Source organism: Neolamprologus brichardi, chromosome 20, assembly GCF_056152115.1.
Source record: "Neolamprologus brichardi isolate AB-2024 chromosome 20, ASM5615211v1, whole genome shotgun sequence".
In the NCBI taxonomy this organism is placed as follows: domain Eukaryota; kingdom Metazoa; phylum Chordata; class Actinopteri; order Cichliformes; family Cichlidae; genus Neolamprologus; species Neolamprologus brichardi.
Genome location: NC_142123.1, coordinates 31,944,770 through 31,962,319, shown reverse-complemented (window position 1 = coordinate 31,962,319; position 17,550 = coordinate 31,944,770). Strand labels below are relative to the sequence as shown.

At 42.4% G+C, this 17,550-nt stretch overlaps 2 protein-coding genes across 5 annotated transcripts; one reads left to right on the top strand and one right to left on the bottom strand.

The window, feature by feature from the left end:
* The first annotated feature begins 1,539 nt into the window (after nucleotides 1–1,539).
* Nucleotides 1,540–11,062, top strand: pcsk1nl (proprotein convertase subtilisin/kexin type 1 inhibitor, like). Its single transcript, XM_006803716.2, has 5 exons — nucleotides 1,540–1,658; nucleotides 7,065–7,320; nucleotides 7,630–7,873; nucleotides 7,951–8,058; nucleotides 10,092–11,062. The coding sequence occupies exons 1-5, from the start codon at nucleotides 1,605–1,607 to the stop codon at nucleotides 10,492–10,494; spliced, it is 1,065 nt and encodes a 354-aa protein (XP_006803779.1). The 5' UTR covers nucleotides 1,540–1,604; the 3' UTR covers nucleotides 10,495–11,062.
* A 569-nt stretch (nucleotides 11,063–11,631) lies between these two features.
* lhfpl4b (LHFPL tetraspan subfamily member 4b) lies at nucleotides 11,632–16,752 on the bottom strand. 4 transcript variants are annotated; one of them, XM_087834145.1, is made up of 8 exons: nucleotides 16,603–16,752; nucleotides 16,498–16,560; nucleotides 15,259–15,479; nucleotides 14,904–15,108; nucleotides 14,587–14,666; nucleotides 14,363–14,510; nucleotides 14,243–14,279; nucleotides 11,632–14,165 (listed from the first exon to the last, which is right to left on the bottom strand). In XM_087834145.1, exons 3-7 carry the CDS (start codon nucleotides 15,475–15,477, stop codon nucleotides 14,251–14,253), a joined length of 681 nt encoding a protein of 226 aa, XP_087690271.1. In that variant the 5' UTR covers nucleotides 15,478–15,479; nucleotides 16,498–16,560; nucleotides 16,603–16,752; the 3' UTR covers nucleotides 11,632–14,165; nucleotides 14,243–14,250. The 4 variants fall into 4 exon arrangements, 3 of the variants coding, with proteins under 3 accessions (XP_087690271.1, XP_087690270.1, XP_006803804.2); XR_015717042.1 differs by lacking the exons at nucleotides 16,498–16,560; nucleotides 16,603–16,752 and having other exon boundaries at nucleotides 11,632–13,179; nucleotides 13,763–14,165; nucleotides 15,259–15,504; XM_087834144.1 differs by lacking the exon at nucleotides 16,603–16,752 and having other exon boundaries at nucleotides 16,498–16,563.
* Between the last annotated feature and the right edge of the window lie 798 nt (nucleotides 16,753–17,550).

Genomic DNA, 17,550 nt, shown 5'->3' with positions numbered 1-17,550 from the left:
AAGAGAGGAAATCTGGAGTAACTGGATGAAGTGGATAGAGAAAGGGTTAAAGGAACAGAGGTAATGAGGTCATCCTCATCAAGAAGAAAAGGAGAGTGAAGGCAGAGACGAGGGTTAAATGATGAAAGCTGAAGAAGGAAGAATTTGGCGACAGTTCAGGGAAAAGACTGAGTGTTAGTGACGAGTTACTAGATAACTGAGAAAGTACAGCTGATGTGAGCTGCAAAAGGATGTGAGCCAGGTTAGAGTGGGTAAGGATAGAGATGGAAGTGAATAGAGTGAGCTGAGAGGTTGTAAGGAATACTATGATGAGCTCAAGACTGAAGAAAATGAGAGAGAACTAATAATGAATCAAACAATGAATCTGGAATTTCAGAAGATTATTAGAGGAGGACGTGAGGGCAGCTGTAAAAAGGATGAAGATTGTGCTGTAAAAACCCGGAGCAGGAAGTGTTTCTGTTAAAAGCTTCCTCTGTGGCTTTCTGCCCTTTGACAGGATCTCAGTTATTGGCTATAAATCTTCAGATCTTTCAGTCAGCGAGCTGTTTTGGAGTGTTGCTGCTTTTCTTTTACATTTGTTTTAATTTGTCAGCCAATCAAATGTTTCTGGGGGAAAAAAGTGATCCTTCCTCTTCTTTTTCTTCTTCTTGGGTCAGTCTTCTCGCCTCCATCGGTGCATCTTTTGGTTCTTCTGTGTTTAGTCTGTTGTGTCCTTCTCTTCATCCTTAGCAACTTCCATATATCCTTCTCTCCTTGTTATGGAAATCCATACTTCTTTGCTTTGGTTCTTTACCTGTTCCTTAACTCCTCATTTATTTAATTCCTTATCTCTGTAACTACTTCTTCCACACTATTTCTTATATCTTTCCCTCCTCACTTGTCTCCTTATTGCCTTTTTTGTGCCCTTATCTTCCTCGCCATGCCGCCCCTTACGTCCTAATCTTAATCCTTGCCCCTTTTTGTTTTATACACTTTATATCCTTTTCTCCTCGTGTCCTTTTCCCCATTTCCTCCCTCACCCCCTCTTTCCTTAAATTCATGAAATCCTCTCTTTTTTCCTTGTATCCTATTTCTTGCATACCCTTATGCACTGATCTTCTTACTTGTCCCATTGCTTATTACCTTCCTTATCTTATTTATTTCCACTTTTTACATTTGTTTTCTCCTCCGTTGTCCCCTTGTCTCATTTCTGAAATTTTATTCCCGTATTTTATTTCCTTGTGTCCACACCTACCTCCTTACTTCAACTCCTTCCTTATGCCCTTACAGCCAAACTTATCCCCTTTTATGAACTTATCGCTTTCTGTGTCTTCTTATCTCCTTCCTTATGTCCTTAAATTATTTTTTTCTCCCACCTTATCCACTCCCATAATTCTTAGTTCTTCCATTTTTCATCACATCCTATTTTGTCCTCGGTCTTCTGTTATTATCTTATTCCATCTCAAAATCCCTCCCCGTCTCCTCCTTCTCTTTCCTTTCTCCTCTCGCCTTCTCTCCTGAGTCATCACTCCTCCCTCTCTCTGTTCCCTCCCCCCTCCTCCCTTTTATCAGAGGAGTGTCTGCATCCTGCCTCAGTGTGTGTTTGTGTGTGCTCGGCCTGTAGCATGGCGTCTCTCGGCCTCCTGCTGCTCAGCACTGCTCTGATCCACACCACTCAGGTAAGGACGAGTCCCACCGACGGCACACACACATACAGAGAGAGAGAGAGCATGTTTACATATGTGTCGCATGTGTTTATCCAGCCATTCATCTCCACGGTGCTGCATCGTCACGGTAACCTGACACTGATGCAAAACAATGTCACTGCTGATTATCTTCTACCTGTCAGCACACACACACACACACACACACACACACACACACACACACACATGTGTGTGCCTGTCTTCTGTTTTCTATTTCATTGATTAGGTATTGATTAACAGGTGAGGGAAATCAGTGCAGAGAAACTGAGATGTTGTGAGGCTGCGGCATCTACGTGAAGATCAAACTGAGTTTTAAATGTTTGGAGAGAACCAGAACCAGGTCAGAACCAGGTCAGAACCAGGTCAGAACCAGGTCCAGGGTCTGCATTTGGACCCTCAGATGCATCATTTCACCGCGGGTCCTCTCAAAGATAGCAGGACAATCATGAGTCTATTTTTGTGTGTGGATGTGTGTGTGTGAGTGTGAGTGTGTGTGTCTGTGGGTAGCTGCTGTGTCAGGAAGAACATTTCGTTTCAGCTGCTGTCACCATAGCGACAGGAGACGGTTACCCACAGCAACACGGCCGTAGATTACACAGGATACAGCAGGTCTCCTGACACATAATGACTGCTCTGCGTGTGTGCGTGCGTGTGTGTGCGTGTGTGTGTGTGCGCGTGCGTGTGTGTGCACTGCTGTTCATTATTTGTGAGGACAGGGTTCGCTTCCCTGAGCATACAGACCTAAATGACTGAGCGATAATAGAGATGAGGTTTATTGTCTCTGAGGGAAAAATTATATTTGGTCTCACAGCGCTGTGACAATAAAGTTATGTAATCTTTATTCAGTATGTGCACAACAACACAACTGCACCTGTACTGCACACAGCGCTCACTTTGTTACCGAGGTTTAGACACCGACATCATCATCCTGGACTTTAATTTTTAAACATGTTTTAAAGACTCAACGACAGATCCTGGCGTGGCGGTCTGTAGGTGATAAGCAGCTGTGTGCTGTCACCCGGGGGGAGTGTAAAACATGTACGGAACGGCTTACAGCATGGGCTGCTCTTGTTCATGTCCTTGCTTTTGCTGCTTAGAGAACAAATGTTGTTTACAAAGAACATCCTGAGCAAACCGTCACTTCTCTGCTTTTACCTGCCCTTTTTCAATCTGACCTTTTCATGCTTATGATAAAGTGCTGCCATTCTCTTTACTGGTCTAGTCCAACAGCGTTCGACCTGTGCATAATGTCATGCGCTGTTAACTTTTGTGGGACTTGTGGTCCCATTATGGTGTCCGTTTACATGCCTGTTTGGCTACACAGACATATAGGTTGTGGGAATTCATCCAGCACGTTGATCGACATCAGTAACGTTATAAATACGTAGCTTCTATCTAACTACTACAGGCTGAAAACAACACATACTGCTTAACCTTACTTCTGCGGAGACCCCTCACTTCCAGATAAATATGAGGGTTGTGATAATAAAGATTGATTTTGTGTAAAAATGTTAAAGAGTGGCTTATCTCCAGCATGACACATCTGCATGATTCAGTCCAAATTAATTCTTTTTGAACCTTTTACTGGGTCTTTATGCTGCCCATTAGTTCATCCGGTCTGACACACGATCTTTTCGCTCCTCTCCCATTAAAAGCTTCTTCGCCACAGAAATATGAAAAATATGATGATTCTTTCAGAGCTCATGTTTCTTGGTTGCTTCACTTCCGTGAGGAACAAAGTGACTTTCACAGTCATGATGAGTACCACAGACAGAGCATAACTCTGAAACAAATGTATCTCATTAGAAATATGACTTTCTTTTTAAGGGTCACGTGATCAGGTATCCAGGCAACCGAGAAACCTGAGCGCTGAAAAAACATCTAATCCTATTTTAACCCAAACCATGATCTTCTTTGTAATTCTAACCAGGTAAAGCTAACAAACCAGCAGGTTAGAATAAAAATAAACAGCAAATAAAAATGCGACCTCGATCGGCTCACAGAGACGGTGTATTTTCATTGGATCATTGGATTGTGGGAACTATAGACTCTCCTGGCGCCCCTGCAGCCACCTAACATGAAATTATTTTGCTCTTTAACTTTGGAAGCACTTCACTTTTCTTTATAATCACCAATTTATTTCACCCATAGATGATTGTGGATTCAGGGTCTGAAAGATGGATGCAAGTGTCTTAAACATGCATTCTTTCCAATAGCCAGCAGGGGGAGACTCTTCAGGTCTCAAACCCCAGACTGGTTGTATTAAGTATATGTGAAATTGGACCTTTGCTTTTTGGTTTGTGACCTCAGTAAACATTGTCCTTGTGCGTTTACGATCTCAGTTAAGGCTTATTTATTGATGTCAAATGGGAGGATAAAGCAGGGTGTAATTTGGACACCTGCCTCGTCTTTGGGAAGTTACGATGCTATGAGCTATCATCTATGAGCAGAATCCATAACACATCTGCTGGACCTGTGTTTTTCCATACAGTCAGTTCAGTCTGGAAAACGGTGAAAGATCATGATATGATGTGAAAATGTGGACATTTTTGGCTTAATATGACTAAATTCTCCCGCCGTGCTGCACAGAAAGCAAAGAAAAGCTCTTTTTTAGGTTTTTATGCTGATGTTTTAATCTCCCAGAGCGCCGTGTCAGAGCTGCTCTAACGTTTGCAGAAAATACTGGATCCCACAGTGAGTCAGAGAGTTATTCTCCTCAGAGGGCTCATTACCTCCTCCTCCTTCATCTCTTCATCACGCCGCTGTCTCACCATCGCACAGAGCCACAGATACAACCCTCCTCCTCTCTGGAATAAGCTGCTGTGCTGCAGGCGGAGGCATATTATCATCGTAAATCAGTGTTAGTTCGAGAACTCTGACACGTCTCGGCTGGAAATTAAAGCTGCTGCAGCAGGATGAACCCGGATCTGTCTGCTGCAATCGCCTGGCATGGAAGATTTAATCATCTCACAGTCAAAGCGACAGCTTCTTTCATGTGAAAGAAGCTGTTGAAGCATTTTTCTCTCACGCTTCCATTAATCCTGAGCAAAGATTGCTCGCAGCCTATTCAGACTCTTCATACTGAGGAGCAGTTTTAGGTACTTTACCCATGAGTCGCTCTATATCAGCGCAGATGCACTGATGTGTAACTGTCACTTAAGCATTAAACGTCACATCTGCCAACATATCTGTCTCCCAATGACGAGGATTAACACATTTCATTCAGACACTTGTGACAGAAAGAATAGAGTATAATTAGAGGTGATCGTTTAGCTCATCATTCTCTGAAAATAAGAGATGCACAGGAACTGGGAAGTGAAAAGTAAATATCCCCTTGGAGCCTAGAGGTTGATGCCAAGGGTGGAGGAGTGGAAACACCAGGTGGTGCTGCAGAATATATCGCCAAATTTGGATGGCGTGTTCAGTACAAGCATGTTTGTGTGAGATGTAGCACAGATCTTTTTCTCATTTTTAAAAAATAGTAGATTTAAAGAATGTTTTATTTCCTAATAAATGGTGGATATTTGTATGAAGCATGGTTAAAATTGGAAATAATGAAGCCAGAGCATGAAAAATGATCCCTGTGAGCCAAAGGCTCAGACTCCAGACTGCTCTAAATGCTCTGCCTTTTCCCCAGATGACGCCACTGATATGGGATATCTCTAATATAGCTGTCTCAGACACAGCTCTGGCTATGAGCACAGATGTTTGGGAGGGGCAGCCAATCAGAAGAAAACTGGATAAAAGCACGGGGGAAATGAACTAAAATGACTGCACCAAGCCCCAATATAAGATGATTATGGTGGCAAAGCTGCTGTAATTGAGTATGAGAAGAAAAATATGGAGCTGTGAATCAGCAGGTTAGGTTCACCGTTATTACCACAAAGCCTTCAGCATAATTAGTTGAAAGCAGCTCAAAGCGCTTTTCACAGCAACGTGTGGTGGTGAGATCCATCTCAGTTGCACATCTAAGTGGTAACTCGAGTATTAATTGCGATGTGAATACTAAATAGAAGAACAATAATTTCTCAGTGCAATCATGCAGCCAGCACTGCTGCTGAGTCACCGTACGTGCAGCTCACTGATTGATATCACCGTGATCTGAGAGTTTGATATAAATGTGATCACCCCGAGGCCTCAGACAGCTCATCGATAACCCTCTTCATCACTGCATCAGTCCTCCTCGGTCTCACACACACTCACTTAGGAACAGAAACTGCTGCGTCACATCTGTTCTCACACCTTTCCTTCCTTCTGTGAACATTTCGACACTTTGTGGAGAGGGAAAGTTAGCTTTCTATCATCCGCTCATTGGTTAAATCAAGATGAAAGGGAATTATTCTCTCTTAAGTAAGAATCTCATTGAAAGCAAATGAACCACAGGGAAATCGAACTCCTGACCTTCAGCACTAATGAATATTGAGTTAACTAACCGATTAACACTTTAAAGAGACTGCTTCAGAGATTTATAATGTTGACATTGCAACAGTCACAATGGTCTGGTGTCTCTTTAAGACAACCCAAGTCGAGGGTTAATGTTGTTATCCGTATGCGCCACTCACTCTCTCTGTGATTGTGTGGACATGTGCTTGCACGCTAGTGCATGAGGGGGGACGGATTTTGTGGCTAATCTGCTAAGTGTTTTGCCGCCTCCTCTCAACCACTAAACGCAACCCGACGTTACAACATCCAGGCACATGGAGAGAAGTCAATTCACAACACAAGGACATGATTACATGTATACATGCATATTTAATCATGCTAGAGTGGAAGTTTTGTGGCTCTCTGATCACAGCTAGTTCATATCCGTGGTGCTACATCAAAGGAAAAGCTCTGTTTCCAATAACCTGATCAATATTTCTTGCTTTGTAAGACACAATCTGAAAGGACTGTAACCATGGAAACAACATCATCTGTAGTCCTTGGTGCAGTTTGGCAGGGGACACAACGTTAATGTTTTAACCTCGTTTGCTTGGTGGGTGCTGCACGGATCGATATCAGAGACTCTGTTTTTCAGCTTCCACGTGCTCTGCTGTATGCCGATGATGTTGACATGTTCACATATAGAGGAAAGAAGCTGAGCAATTAGCTGTTAATCTGCCACATATAATGGACAAAGTTTCAAATTAGCTTAAGTGAAAGTCAATCATTTATGTTGGTGGTGATTCATTTGAGGGAATTCTCCTATTTTGGATGTATTTGTATTTCATAGCTAATTTAACGTCGTATCTACCTGCTCAGTTACTGGAAAGGGAAATTAGCTAGTCGCTAAATCTGACAGAAGGCATCTGTTCTTTCAAGAGATGGATTTTATTTTTAATCCCTGAGAATAAAAATTTAAGCTTATCTGAGCTGTAACTTCTGCTCTGTCTCGCTCAGTCTCTGCCTGCAGCTCGCGCTGGGGGCCACGGCCTGGATGTGTCAGTGGGTGGAGTCAGACGCCAGCGCAGAGACCTCCCTAACCTGCTGCCTTATGAAGATCAGATGATGTCATATCCTGCCATGCAGGGAGGAGGCAGGGCCAATGACCTGTACTACCAATCAGATGACTGGAGGGGGAGGGGCTTGGACCAGGCACTGCAGCGATTGGTGGAGAGAGACCAGAGGAAGGAGCAGGAAGAGGAGCAGCGAGCGGGTTAGGAAACTTTAATCCTTTAAACCTTTTTTAAACAACTTTCTTTTATGTTTTTCTTGAGATTTTTTATTTTCAGGGAAACTTTGTTTACTCTTTTGTTTAGTATTTTACATATGAACAAAAATTCTGACTTTGTTCTAGAAATTTTCATTAATTTATTGGTAAAAAACAATATTTTGTCTTTGTTTCCTCACATCACTTCAATTATTTCCATTGTAAACGTTTCTCCGTATCAGTTTATCATCAGTATACTTATTTATGGCAAAAGGAAAACCAACTTCTAAGTACACCAATCAAATATGTCCACAGCCTACCTGGCAGCTCTGCTCCGCCTACTGAGCGAGGCAGAGAGCGCAGGACTGGTCGGTCCGGGTGACGTGGAAGTGGTCGAGGAGGAGGAGGATGAGGAGGATGATCAGGGCCCCACAAGGGACTTCCAGGGCCCTGCTCCTGCAGACTACGATGAGACTGGAAGGGGGATGAGCATGGGGAGGCCCCGGGCCGCCTGGTGGGGCCTTGTGGAGCCCCAGCTTGCTCAGGCCCTGCTTGACAGGTAAATTTTAGTTTCATGCTGAGAATCTGTAGGAGACAGAAAAAGTAATCAATAATAATAAAGCATGATTTTCTCAGGATGGATCCCCGGCTCGCTCAGACGCTGCTGGAAAGAGCGAAACAGGAGAGACGTCAGCAGGCTGGACGAGTCGCATCAGGACTGAGCCGAGACCAGGAGACCCTGAGGTGAGCTCACCAATCTGTTAATGGATAAACGATGGATCAGTCCGCTCCACCTGCAGCTCTACAGAGTTCTTTTTAAAAAATCTGTGCACTGTAACTGTGAGTTTAATTATTAAATGAAAGTACTTTGAAAAGAAAGTTAAGAAATGGAGAGAAAGAATCAGAATATATAAAAACAGTGTGAACAAAGTTTTAATTTAGCATGACTAATTACAGAATGAATTAGTTTTCTCTGAATAAAAGTTTTCCACCCTAAAATATTGAAATATTTTGATTATTTTTAAGAGACATCTATATTTGTGTCCTCCTCTATTCACATATTAACACTTTGTTGAGAACATCCAAAGGTTTACAGGGAAACAGGGTTTCAAAGTGCTTTACAGAGATATTAAAAATCCAAAACAAATAAAAAGCATCATTTAAGATGGGAAAAAAGAAAGAAAGGAACAGTAGATGAAATCAGTAGTTAAAATGTAAGTTTTGAAATTTAAGCTTAAAAGTAAAACAGTGCTTTACAGGATTTGGTGCTTTATTCAAATGCAGCTGAGAACAGGTGAGTCTTCAACCTGGATTTAAATAAACTGAGTGTTTCAGCTGATCTGAGGCTTTCTGGGAGTTTGTTCCAGATATAAGGAGCATAAAAGCTGAATGCAGCTTCTCCGTGTCTGGTTCTGACTCTGGGAACTGATAAAAGACCGGATCCAGATGACCTGAGGGATCTGGAAGGTTCATACTGGGTCAGGAGGTCACTGATGTATTTTGGTCCTAAACCATTCAGAGCTTTATAGACCAGCATCAGAACTTTAAAGTCTATCCTCTGACGGACAGGCAGCCAGTGTAAAGACCTCAGAGCTGGACTGATGTGGTCCACTGTTTTGCTCTTAGTGAGGACTCGAGCAGCAGAGTTCTGAATGAGCTGTAGTTGTCTGACTGATTTTTTAGGTAGACCTGTAAAGATGCTGTTACAGTAATCAAGCCTGCTAAAGATGAATGCATGGACTAGTTGAGACATCAGATCTTTTATCCTTGAAATATTCTTGAGGTGATAGTAAGATGATTTTGTTATTGTCTTAATGTGTTTTTCTAGGTTTAGGTCTGCATCCATCACTACACCCAAATTTCTCGCCTGGTTTGTGGTTTTTAGGTGTATAGATTGAAGTTCTCTGGTGACCTGTAATTGTTTTTCTTTGGCACCAAAGACTATTACTTCAGTTTTGTTTTGGTTTAGCTGGAGAAAATTGTGGCACAACCAGTCATTAATTTCCTCAATGCATTTACCAAGAGCCTATACGGGTCCTCGGTCTCCTGGTGACATTGTGATATATATTTGTGTGTCATCTGCATAGCTGTGATAGTTTATTTTGTTGTTCTTTATAATCTGTGCCAGTGGGAGCATGTAAATGTTAAACAGAAGGGGTCCCAAGATGGAACCTTGGGGAACTCCACATGTGATACTTGTCTGCTCAGATGTGAAGTTACCTATTGATACAAAGTATTTCCTGTTTTCTAAGTATGTTTTGAACCAGTTTAGATTGGTCCTAAACTGCACTGCTCGCTAAAGGACACACTAACTTAAAACATGATGCACATAGCGCTGAATTATGTTAATCTCTATGATATTTAGTCGATATTGTTTATTTTTATTTTTAGTACATCAGGGATCTGACTGTGACAATCCAGAGGATGTATTTAGTGTTTTTCAATCTTTTTTTTTTTTTTTGACATGTCAAAGCAAAAAGCAAGAAATCTAAAGGCACACTTTGACTTCCCTGAAGACCATTTGGGAACTAATATCAGAAATGTTATTATTAATTATGTGTCTTCATTTGACTTGTTTCAGTTTTATACTTATTAGAAAATGTAAAACTGAACTTAATGATCCAATGACGTGCCCACAGCTGCTGAACCACCGACTCTTTATTTTATGATGTAAATTAATAGTATGATTTATTAATAAATTGCTTAATTATTTTGTTTAATAATATTATCAATAATAATAATAATAAATTCAAGATGCTCATGTATCCCCTCCTTAGGCGGATGGTTGCTGGGATACTCTCCAGCATCGGTCCTAACGGTGCCTCGGTCGCCTCCTCTGGTCGCAGAGCGAAGAGGGACCTGTCAGCCAAAGCACCTGAGCCTGTTAGCTCCGCCCACAGAAGAACCCGCCGTTCTCTTGACGATCTGGCTCCCCCTTCACCTAGCAACGACCCTCCCCTCCTCAGGGTGAAGAGGCTGGAGGATTACGACGGAGAGGAGCAAGGAGAGAAGCTGCACCCCCAGGTGGTCGGGCTGCAGAGGATGAAACGCATCGACACTACGTCAACAGGCGACGCAGAGGAACTGAATCATGGGAGTCGTAGGCGCCGGAGGAGAGCTGCTCTGAACTACGACCCACAAATATTGGTGGATCAGATTCTGGAGTACATGAGGGAGTGAGGAGTAGAGAAAAGAGTATACGTTGTCATTCAGGTTTTTATTTGTGCATCTTTTTCATTTGTTCCTGCTGCTTTCGTGAACATTTATCAGGTTGTTTGTTGTAAAAATGAGGAGAAATGTCAAACAGATGGAAAAGGATAAAACGGTTCTGTTTGTGCGACTCTTTAAAATACTACATTTCCCATGAGCCTCAGCAGGCATTGTTCCAGCACATTCAATGAACCAAAATCTAAAAATTCACCTGAATCAAATTTGTGAAAAACTTCTTTCTCAAGCTCTCCGATTGGCTGATAATCTACTGCAATGGTCTCTGGGGCTTGTAGTTAGACTCTTCATTACTGTAATGTGGTTACATTGTTACAGGTTCGCCATTAAATCGAGCTTCCTTCTGTCAAAAAAGATGGAGAGATGGTGGAAAGTGGTAATAACCTTGGCAATGGCTCATCAGCTATGTGATCAATACGTTCTCGTTGTGTTCCTGTACTTCAGCTTGTGATGATTCGTCTGTCTGTGGTGAAATTTTGATTCATGTCACACTCAGAAATAAAGTCGGTAAAGTCGACCTTCACTGCCGCCTGCTGTCTGTTTTTGTCCACCAAAGATGGACGTATCCTGTGGTTGTCGAAAGGGAGAACAGTGTAGGACCTGTAATTTTTCTAATGGCCAGCAGGGGGAGACTCACCTTGCAAAAAACAGTCCGATTGTGTTGAGGTCTATGGGAAAATCTATGGGAAAGTCTGGTGAGTTTATAGGTTGAGGTGGCAGTTTCAGATCTTATTTGATAAAAAAAAAAAAAAATCTTGTTCGTTTAATCAATTATGGGTCACATTGGTGTGAAAAAATGACACTTTTATCACAGTCTTCACACCCCAAGTACTCTGAATTTAAGTTAATAAATATGAAACAATCATTCTGACTTAACTGTTTAAAATATATACAAAACAATTTGGCTATAATATCATTAAAAACAAACAGCACATCTTTTTGATTATTCTGTTTCAGGTAAGTAAATTAACTAGGTTAAGTCTTTCCCAACTTTGTTCATCAAACCTTTGGAGGTCCAGATCACATAATTTTCAACTTCCCATTTCTGGGAAAAGTCAAATCCAGGGTACAGAAATAACTCATTCCACTTAACAGCTTTGTTACATTTTAATAAAACATTGAAACAGAAAAACTTTTGAATCATTCCAAAAAACTGTTTTCCAATAAACACATGTCTGGTCTATGGAAAAAAAAATAAGTTAAACTGAATCTAATAAAGACACAGCATAATCTCATTAACAACAAAAACATTTTAAACACAGAAGGGAACACATTTATTCATGTACCTTACAGGTCAAAAGTCATGCTGACAGCAAACACTAATGCTCTCCATCAGTTTTATCTCTGTGGTTAGCTGAGCTTAGCACAAAGAACCGCGCTGCATCTGAAATCCCATACCCAACTCTAACCTACTCCCGTACACAGACCCGTACACAAACTCTTACAGGTTTATATACACACTCGTGTGCATGAATGTCATGGTAATTTGGGGCTTTTATTTACTTCTTTAAGCTGCTAATAGGTCCTAATAATATATTTCAAACTTATGTTTTAACAGTCATTAAAGACGTATGCTGTATGATCATTTGATGAAACGAACATTTCAAAGAAATTATTACAGATGAGCGTATATAAACTTCTGACCTCGACTGCTCATTTACATTGAGACTGAAGGGTTATTGCACAAGTTGTTGGTTAGTAAATAATTTGGATTTTATCCTAATGAATAGATGATTTCAGATGCAGCGCTTAAGCGTGTTAGCTAAGGGAATCAAAGAGGTTTAGTTGACTAAAGAAGCTAGCTAGACATGAAGGGTAATGTATACTAACAATCCATCTAGTACTATTAATCCTGTAGGAGCACTTCATTTAAACACCTTAAGCTAACACAAATCTAAATGAACTTGTAGCTAACTCAAAGCAAGCTAACCTAGCTAAAAATCAGGCTGGAAGCATAGGCGTATATCATAACGCTAATGGTAACTTCATTCTGACTCCTAATGACAAACTGTTAGATAATATGATATACAATGTAAATAAGACTTTTATTCATGCTGAGTACATTAGTGGTAGAAGCTACTGCTATCTAGGACACATTTAAGATAAATCTGGCTATGCTAGCCAACAGTCTCCCTTGCTGTTGGCTTGCTGCTTGTGCTAAGCTAGGTTAACCACTTTGATTAAAACAATGTTTTACTTAATAAATGCTGAAAAATGACATAAGATGATTTTATACAACATAGGACCACTGATCTTCAGACCTAACATATTGTCACAGCAGCCCTCTCCTTTTATTCTTTAACCTTTTCAGACCTAAATCCATCAAAGTGACCTGCCATCACTTCTACATTTAAGTGGGTCTATTTAGGTCATATTTCAAATATGAGCTAAATTTTCAAACGGTACTCCACACAAGTCCCTAAAGGTTGAGCTAAGAGAAAAATGAGTACTCTAAATAGTACAGCGAATATGCTTGGCTCATGCACACAGATTTGTGGCACTGATTTGCAAAGGACTTCGTTCTTCAGCGAACAAAACATGGACACTTAACTACCAAGCAAGACCAAATTTAAGGGTAGAATAATACTGTCTAACAATTGTGCTTCTCATCAGTGCTGGGCCACACGTTCATCTTGAAATCTGCGGGGAAGTCACAGGGATTACCTTTACAACATCATGTTTAACATGAATATTCAACACCATTAGTTAGTTAATGTAGCTTAAAAGTCAAACAAAAAGCAACAGTATAACAAGTTTCATATTAACATAAAGCCTGTCCAAATGGAAAGACAGTGGCGTGGATACAGTTTCACCCCAAAATATCAGATTTAACATATCAACACTAGGCTGTTAACTGGATTTTTAACTTTTAACTACAAAGCAGATTTTCTTTCTTTCTTCTACAACTTTTGTAAATTTTAAAAGCTGCAGAAACAGTTACTAAACTGTCTTAAACATAAGGCTTGACAGAACAGGAAGTCGGTAAAGAAATCTAAGACTTTCCTTCAATTTTCTGACTTAAGTTTTTTCTACAAAATATCCCAAATATATTTTAATTTAATGCGTGGGACGAATTTGTTTCTGCTTTAAAGTTGTCCTGATTGATTGCCACACTGTGTAGAAATGTTACTATGTAGTAATCTATTAACTGTGCTCATCCAGTACCAACACTTTATTTTGCTCCCAGTGGCTAGTTAAAAAAATAAATAAATAAAAAAATCACCTGCAACTCAAACGACCTGTGCTGACGGCATCTATTGGAGGTGGGTCCAGCCTGCTGACACAGGTGTTATGACGGTATCACTAATGTGAGAGTGAAGATAAAAACTGGAGGCTAAAAGGGGCTTATAGTTCTCCTTTGATTTACTCCATCTCGCTCGTTTTCTCACCATTTTTCTTCAACTGAACAGCGACCGAATGTCCCGAACTCACCACCGCAGAGCCTCTTTCCTCCTGTTGTTACATTCCTCTGTTCAACACTAAACAACTCCTCCTGGAAACATCATGCAGCAATGAACGATTGCAGCTGAAGGAGACAGTCGTGCCATGAAATGCAGAAACAGATGATGATGATGATGGAGGATGAAGAGGTCGGGCGGAGTTGAAGAAATGAAGACCGAACATCCCTAAGAGAGAGTAAAAAGAAATAAATATCTGAGGCTTTAAAGACAGAAGACTAGTAAAACGTAAAGAAGATACTCACCTGCTGATTCATGCTGTCATCAGCAGACCTGTGGTCACTGCAGCAATGAAAACAGAGTCTTAGTATCAAACTGTGAAGTTAACTCGTCAGATGAGTTTACCCCCTTACCCCCACACTCACATTCCTGGGTATCTGGTGGAAGTAGGGCGTCCTGTCTGTTGGCGAGGACGAAGGCCAGTGTGGCCAAGATGGCATAATCAAGAACTCCCAGGATGGCCAGAATGTAGGCCCAGTGAACTGAGCAGTTACCTGGAGAGAAGCTGCCCACCTGGAGACAGATTCACGATTAAGGACATCAGTGTGATAAAACACCCAGAAGCAAAACGATCAATCAGAATCCTCACCGAGTCTCCGCACAGAGCTTTCATCTCCTGACTCTCCCATGAGTCAGGAAACAGAAGACACGCCAACGCCAGACAGAAACCTGCAGAGACAAGAAAATACTGAAAAGCTGCCCTATACAGGCAGAGAGAGGAACTACAGAAACACTGTCCTCTAAAATAAAACTAGTGTCTGACCAAGCAGCAACCTCCAGCCTGGTAAATCAAGCCAAATGCAAAAATAACCATGAGCTGCAGTTCTGCTCTCGTCTAGCTGCAGACAAACCACCATGACAGTGACCAAAGTGTTTGGGATTCAATGACCCATCAACATGACTAACCTGCAGTCAGCTGCAGCCAGGCGCAGATCTTGTAAACCGTTGCGGCGCTGCAGAACCTGAAGAGACAGAGACAGAGGACGCTGGTCCACACCGCCAACAGAGACACCCCCACCAACACCGCCACCGACTGCAAGGACGGCAGTGGAGACAGAGTGGACAGACCACCGTGACAGTCTGGGACCGGCCAGTCTGACTCCATGCACACCTGACAACACACACATGTCATACACGTGTTCATTAAAGTGATCAGGTAAGCTATTTGATCATCCATCTGTGTGCAGGTGTAACATGTGTGCATACAAATACAGAAACCCCTAAAAGATCCAGCTGTGGATGGGACAGCACCGTTTCTCACCTCAAACAGTCCCAGTGTGCCGCTGGGTGGCTCTGGTCCCGCCTGCTGTCGGCGAACGTCTGTGGTGCAGATCCAGGACGGCTGCACCAGGATAACCACCTGGATGATGGCAAAGCAGAGAGTGCAGACAGCCCAGAGGACGCCAACGGCCCGGGCGCTCCGCACAAACTCAGTCTGGTACAGGCGGGAAAGGTCGGCGAGGCTGGGAGACACCAACATCACTGAGAAAGAGACACGTTTGACCATGACGAGAAAAATGTCTGTAGACTTTCTTAAACAACCTGCAGATTCTTTTACTGTCCTCATCCTTCCAAGGCGCTTCGTGTCAGCTCTGCTACCCTGAAACCTGGAATTTGTACCGTGGCAGGACAGTTGCACGGTAAAAAGTACAAAGTCTGTGTGATGTTAGATTATGCCAACGCAAAAAGACCTGTGAATCGTATTTATATTGTGAGGTGAAGACCGTACAATAGATCCTAAAGACTGACAATCAAGCAGGGACCAAAACTAATACAAACTGAACTACGTTAGACCTTCGATTACTTTAAAAGGCTTATAATCAGATTTTATTACAGCATCGTACTCGTTTCCTTCATCGTAGGTTCAAAACATCAGCAGATTATAGCACGAAATGGAAAATGCTCTATTAAAAAAACCTGCATCCTTTCATAAATGATAGTCCGGTGTATTATCTGAGATTAAAATCCTCCACTCCAGTCACTGCACCTGCACAACGTGAATGAGAGGTGGAGACAGGTGTAGCGGCAGGAGCTCTACCTGAGATTCTCAGCTGTGCAGGCTCAGGGAACAGCTATGATTGGCACATGCAGGCACGTGGTCAGGTGCTGATTACGGGAGCGCGTGCATTTATGGGAAGCCAAAATCGTGTTCGAGATTTAAAATTCGATTAATCGTGAAGCCCTAGATGCACAGACGGAGCATCAGTGAATCACAGAGGCACAGGGGGAGTCTCGCTCTGCATCATCGAGCACAGACACCGACGCTCAGGACAGCCTGCAGAGAAATTCTGCAAGGACCAAGTGGAGAAAAACCGGGGTTGATACCGAGAACACGAAAAGATGCAGAATCAAAGCGACCGACAGCCAATCAGCGGCCGATAAACATCAGATCACCTACAGACCAACGTCACATCATCACCCCGTGATTTACCGAGCACAGAAACGGCACGAGCCGCAGCCGTATTCATCCGGTAAAAAGAGAAAAACGGCATCAACCAACCTGCAGCGTGAGGAGCTCCACCTGTCTGTCCGTGCACCTGTCTGTCTGCGGGAGGAGCTCCACCTGTCTGTCCGTGCACCTGTCTGTCTGCGGGAGGAGCTCCACCTGTCTGTCTGCCGGATGAGAGGATGCTGCAGCAGCAGGGAGGGGGCGGGCTCCTCTACATCCCCGGATGTGGAGCTTCCGCTGTAAACAAAAATCTGCTGATCAATAAGCGGACGGAGAAACACGAACAACAGACGAGCCTCCACACTCCACACTCGGTCGTTTGTAATGAGCTGCGCCTCCTACAGGAGGACTGAGGAGCTGCAAGAGGACTGAACGTTCACTTTGATTCATCTCGCACCAATTTACAAGATATGAGCAGCAAATGGCTCATTTTACCTTCTTTATGCGTCTGTTAATTTGCACCAATGCATTCTATTCTGTAAAGGTGCATGACTGAATGCAAAGGTCATTCCTCTGACTGTTTACCACTGAGCATGTTCATACACTGTACTTAAAAGAAGTACGCAGCAGCAATAACATCCCTGACTTGACTCTGGTCGTGTTAAGGAGCCGGAAGTGACCATATCTGAATGAGAGGGTGTGTTTAGCAATTTCCCATGCATGCATCTCTCACATCTGCTAATATGAAATAAAATACAGGCATGTCATCTCACTCATACAGACTTCTTGGCTGGTCTCTGCCTCACAGCAAAAGATGTCATTTGACAGATAATTCGTAATTCAGTTGCTTCAAACAGGGAAGAGAGGTCTAAATCACAGACTTCATTTAGCAGAGGTGAGCCCTGGCATAAATAAAGTGACCGTGTTAGTAACCTCAGTGTGCTTTGTAGTGCAGGGCAACATCAGAGGGTGAACCCCAATGATCAGTCGATCATGTGAACAAGAAGTTGTGAGATGGAAGAACTCATTTTGAACAGTCAGAGAACCTCCATCCGAACCAGGCTCTGAGAGGGGCAGGCATCGGCTGAGATGGGTTGGAGGTGAGAGGAAAGAGAGAGGACATGTTGTGATAGTGTATAAACAGCTCATAGCAGCGTAGCTCCT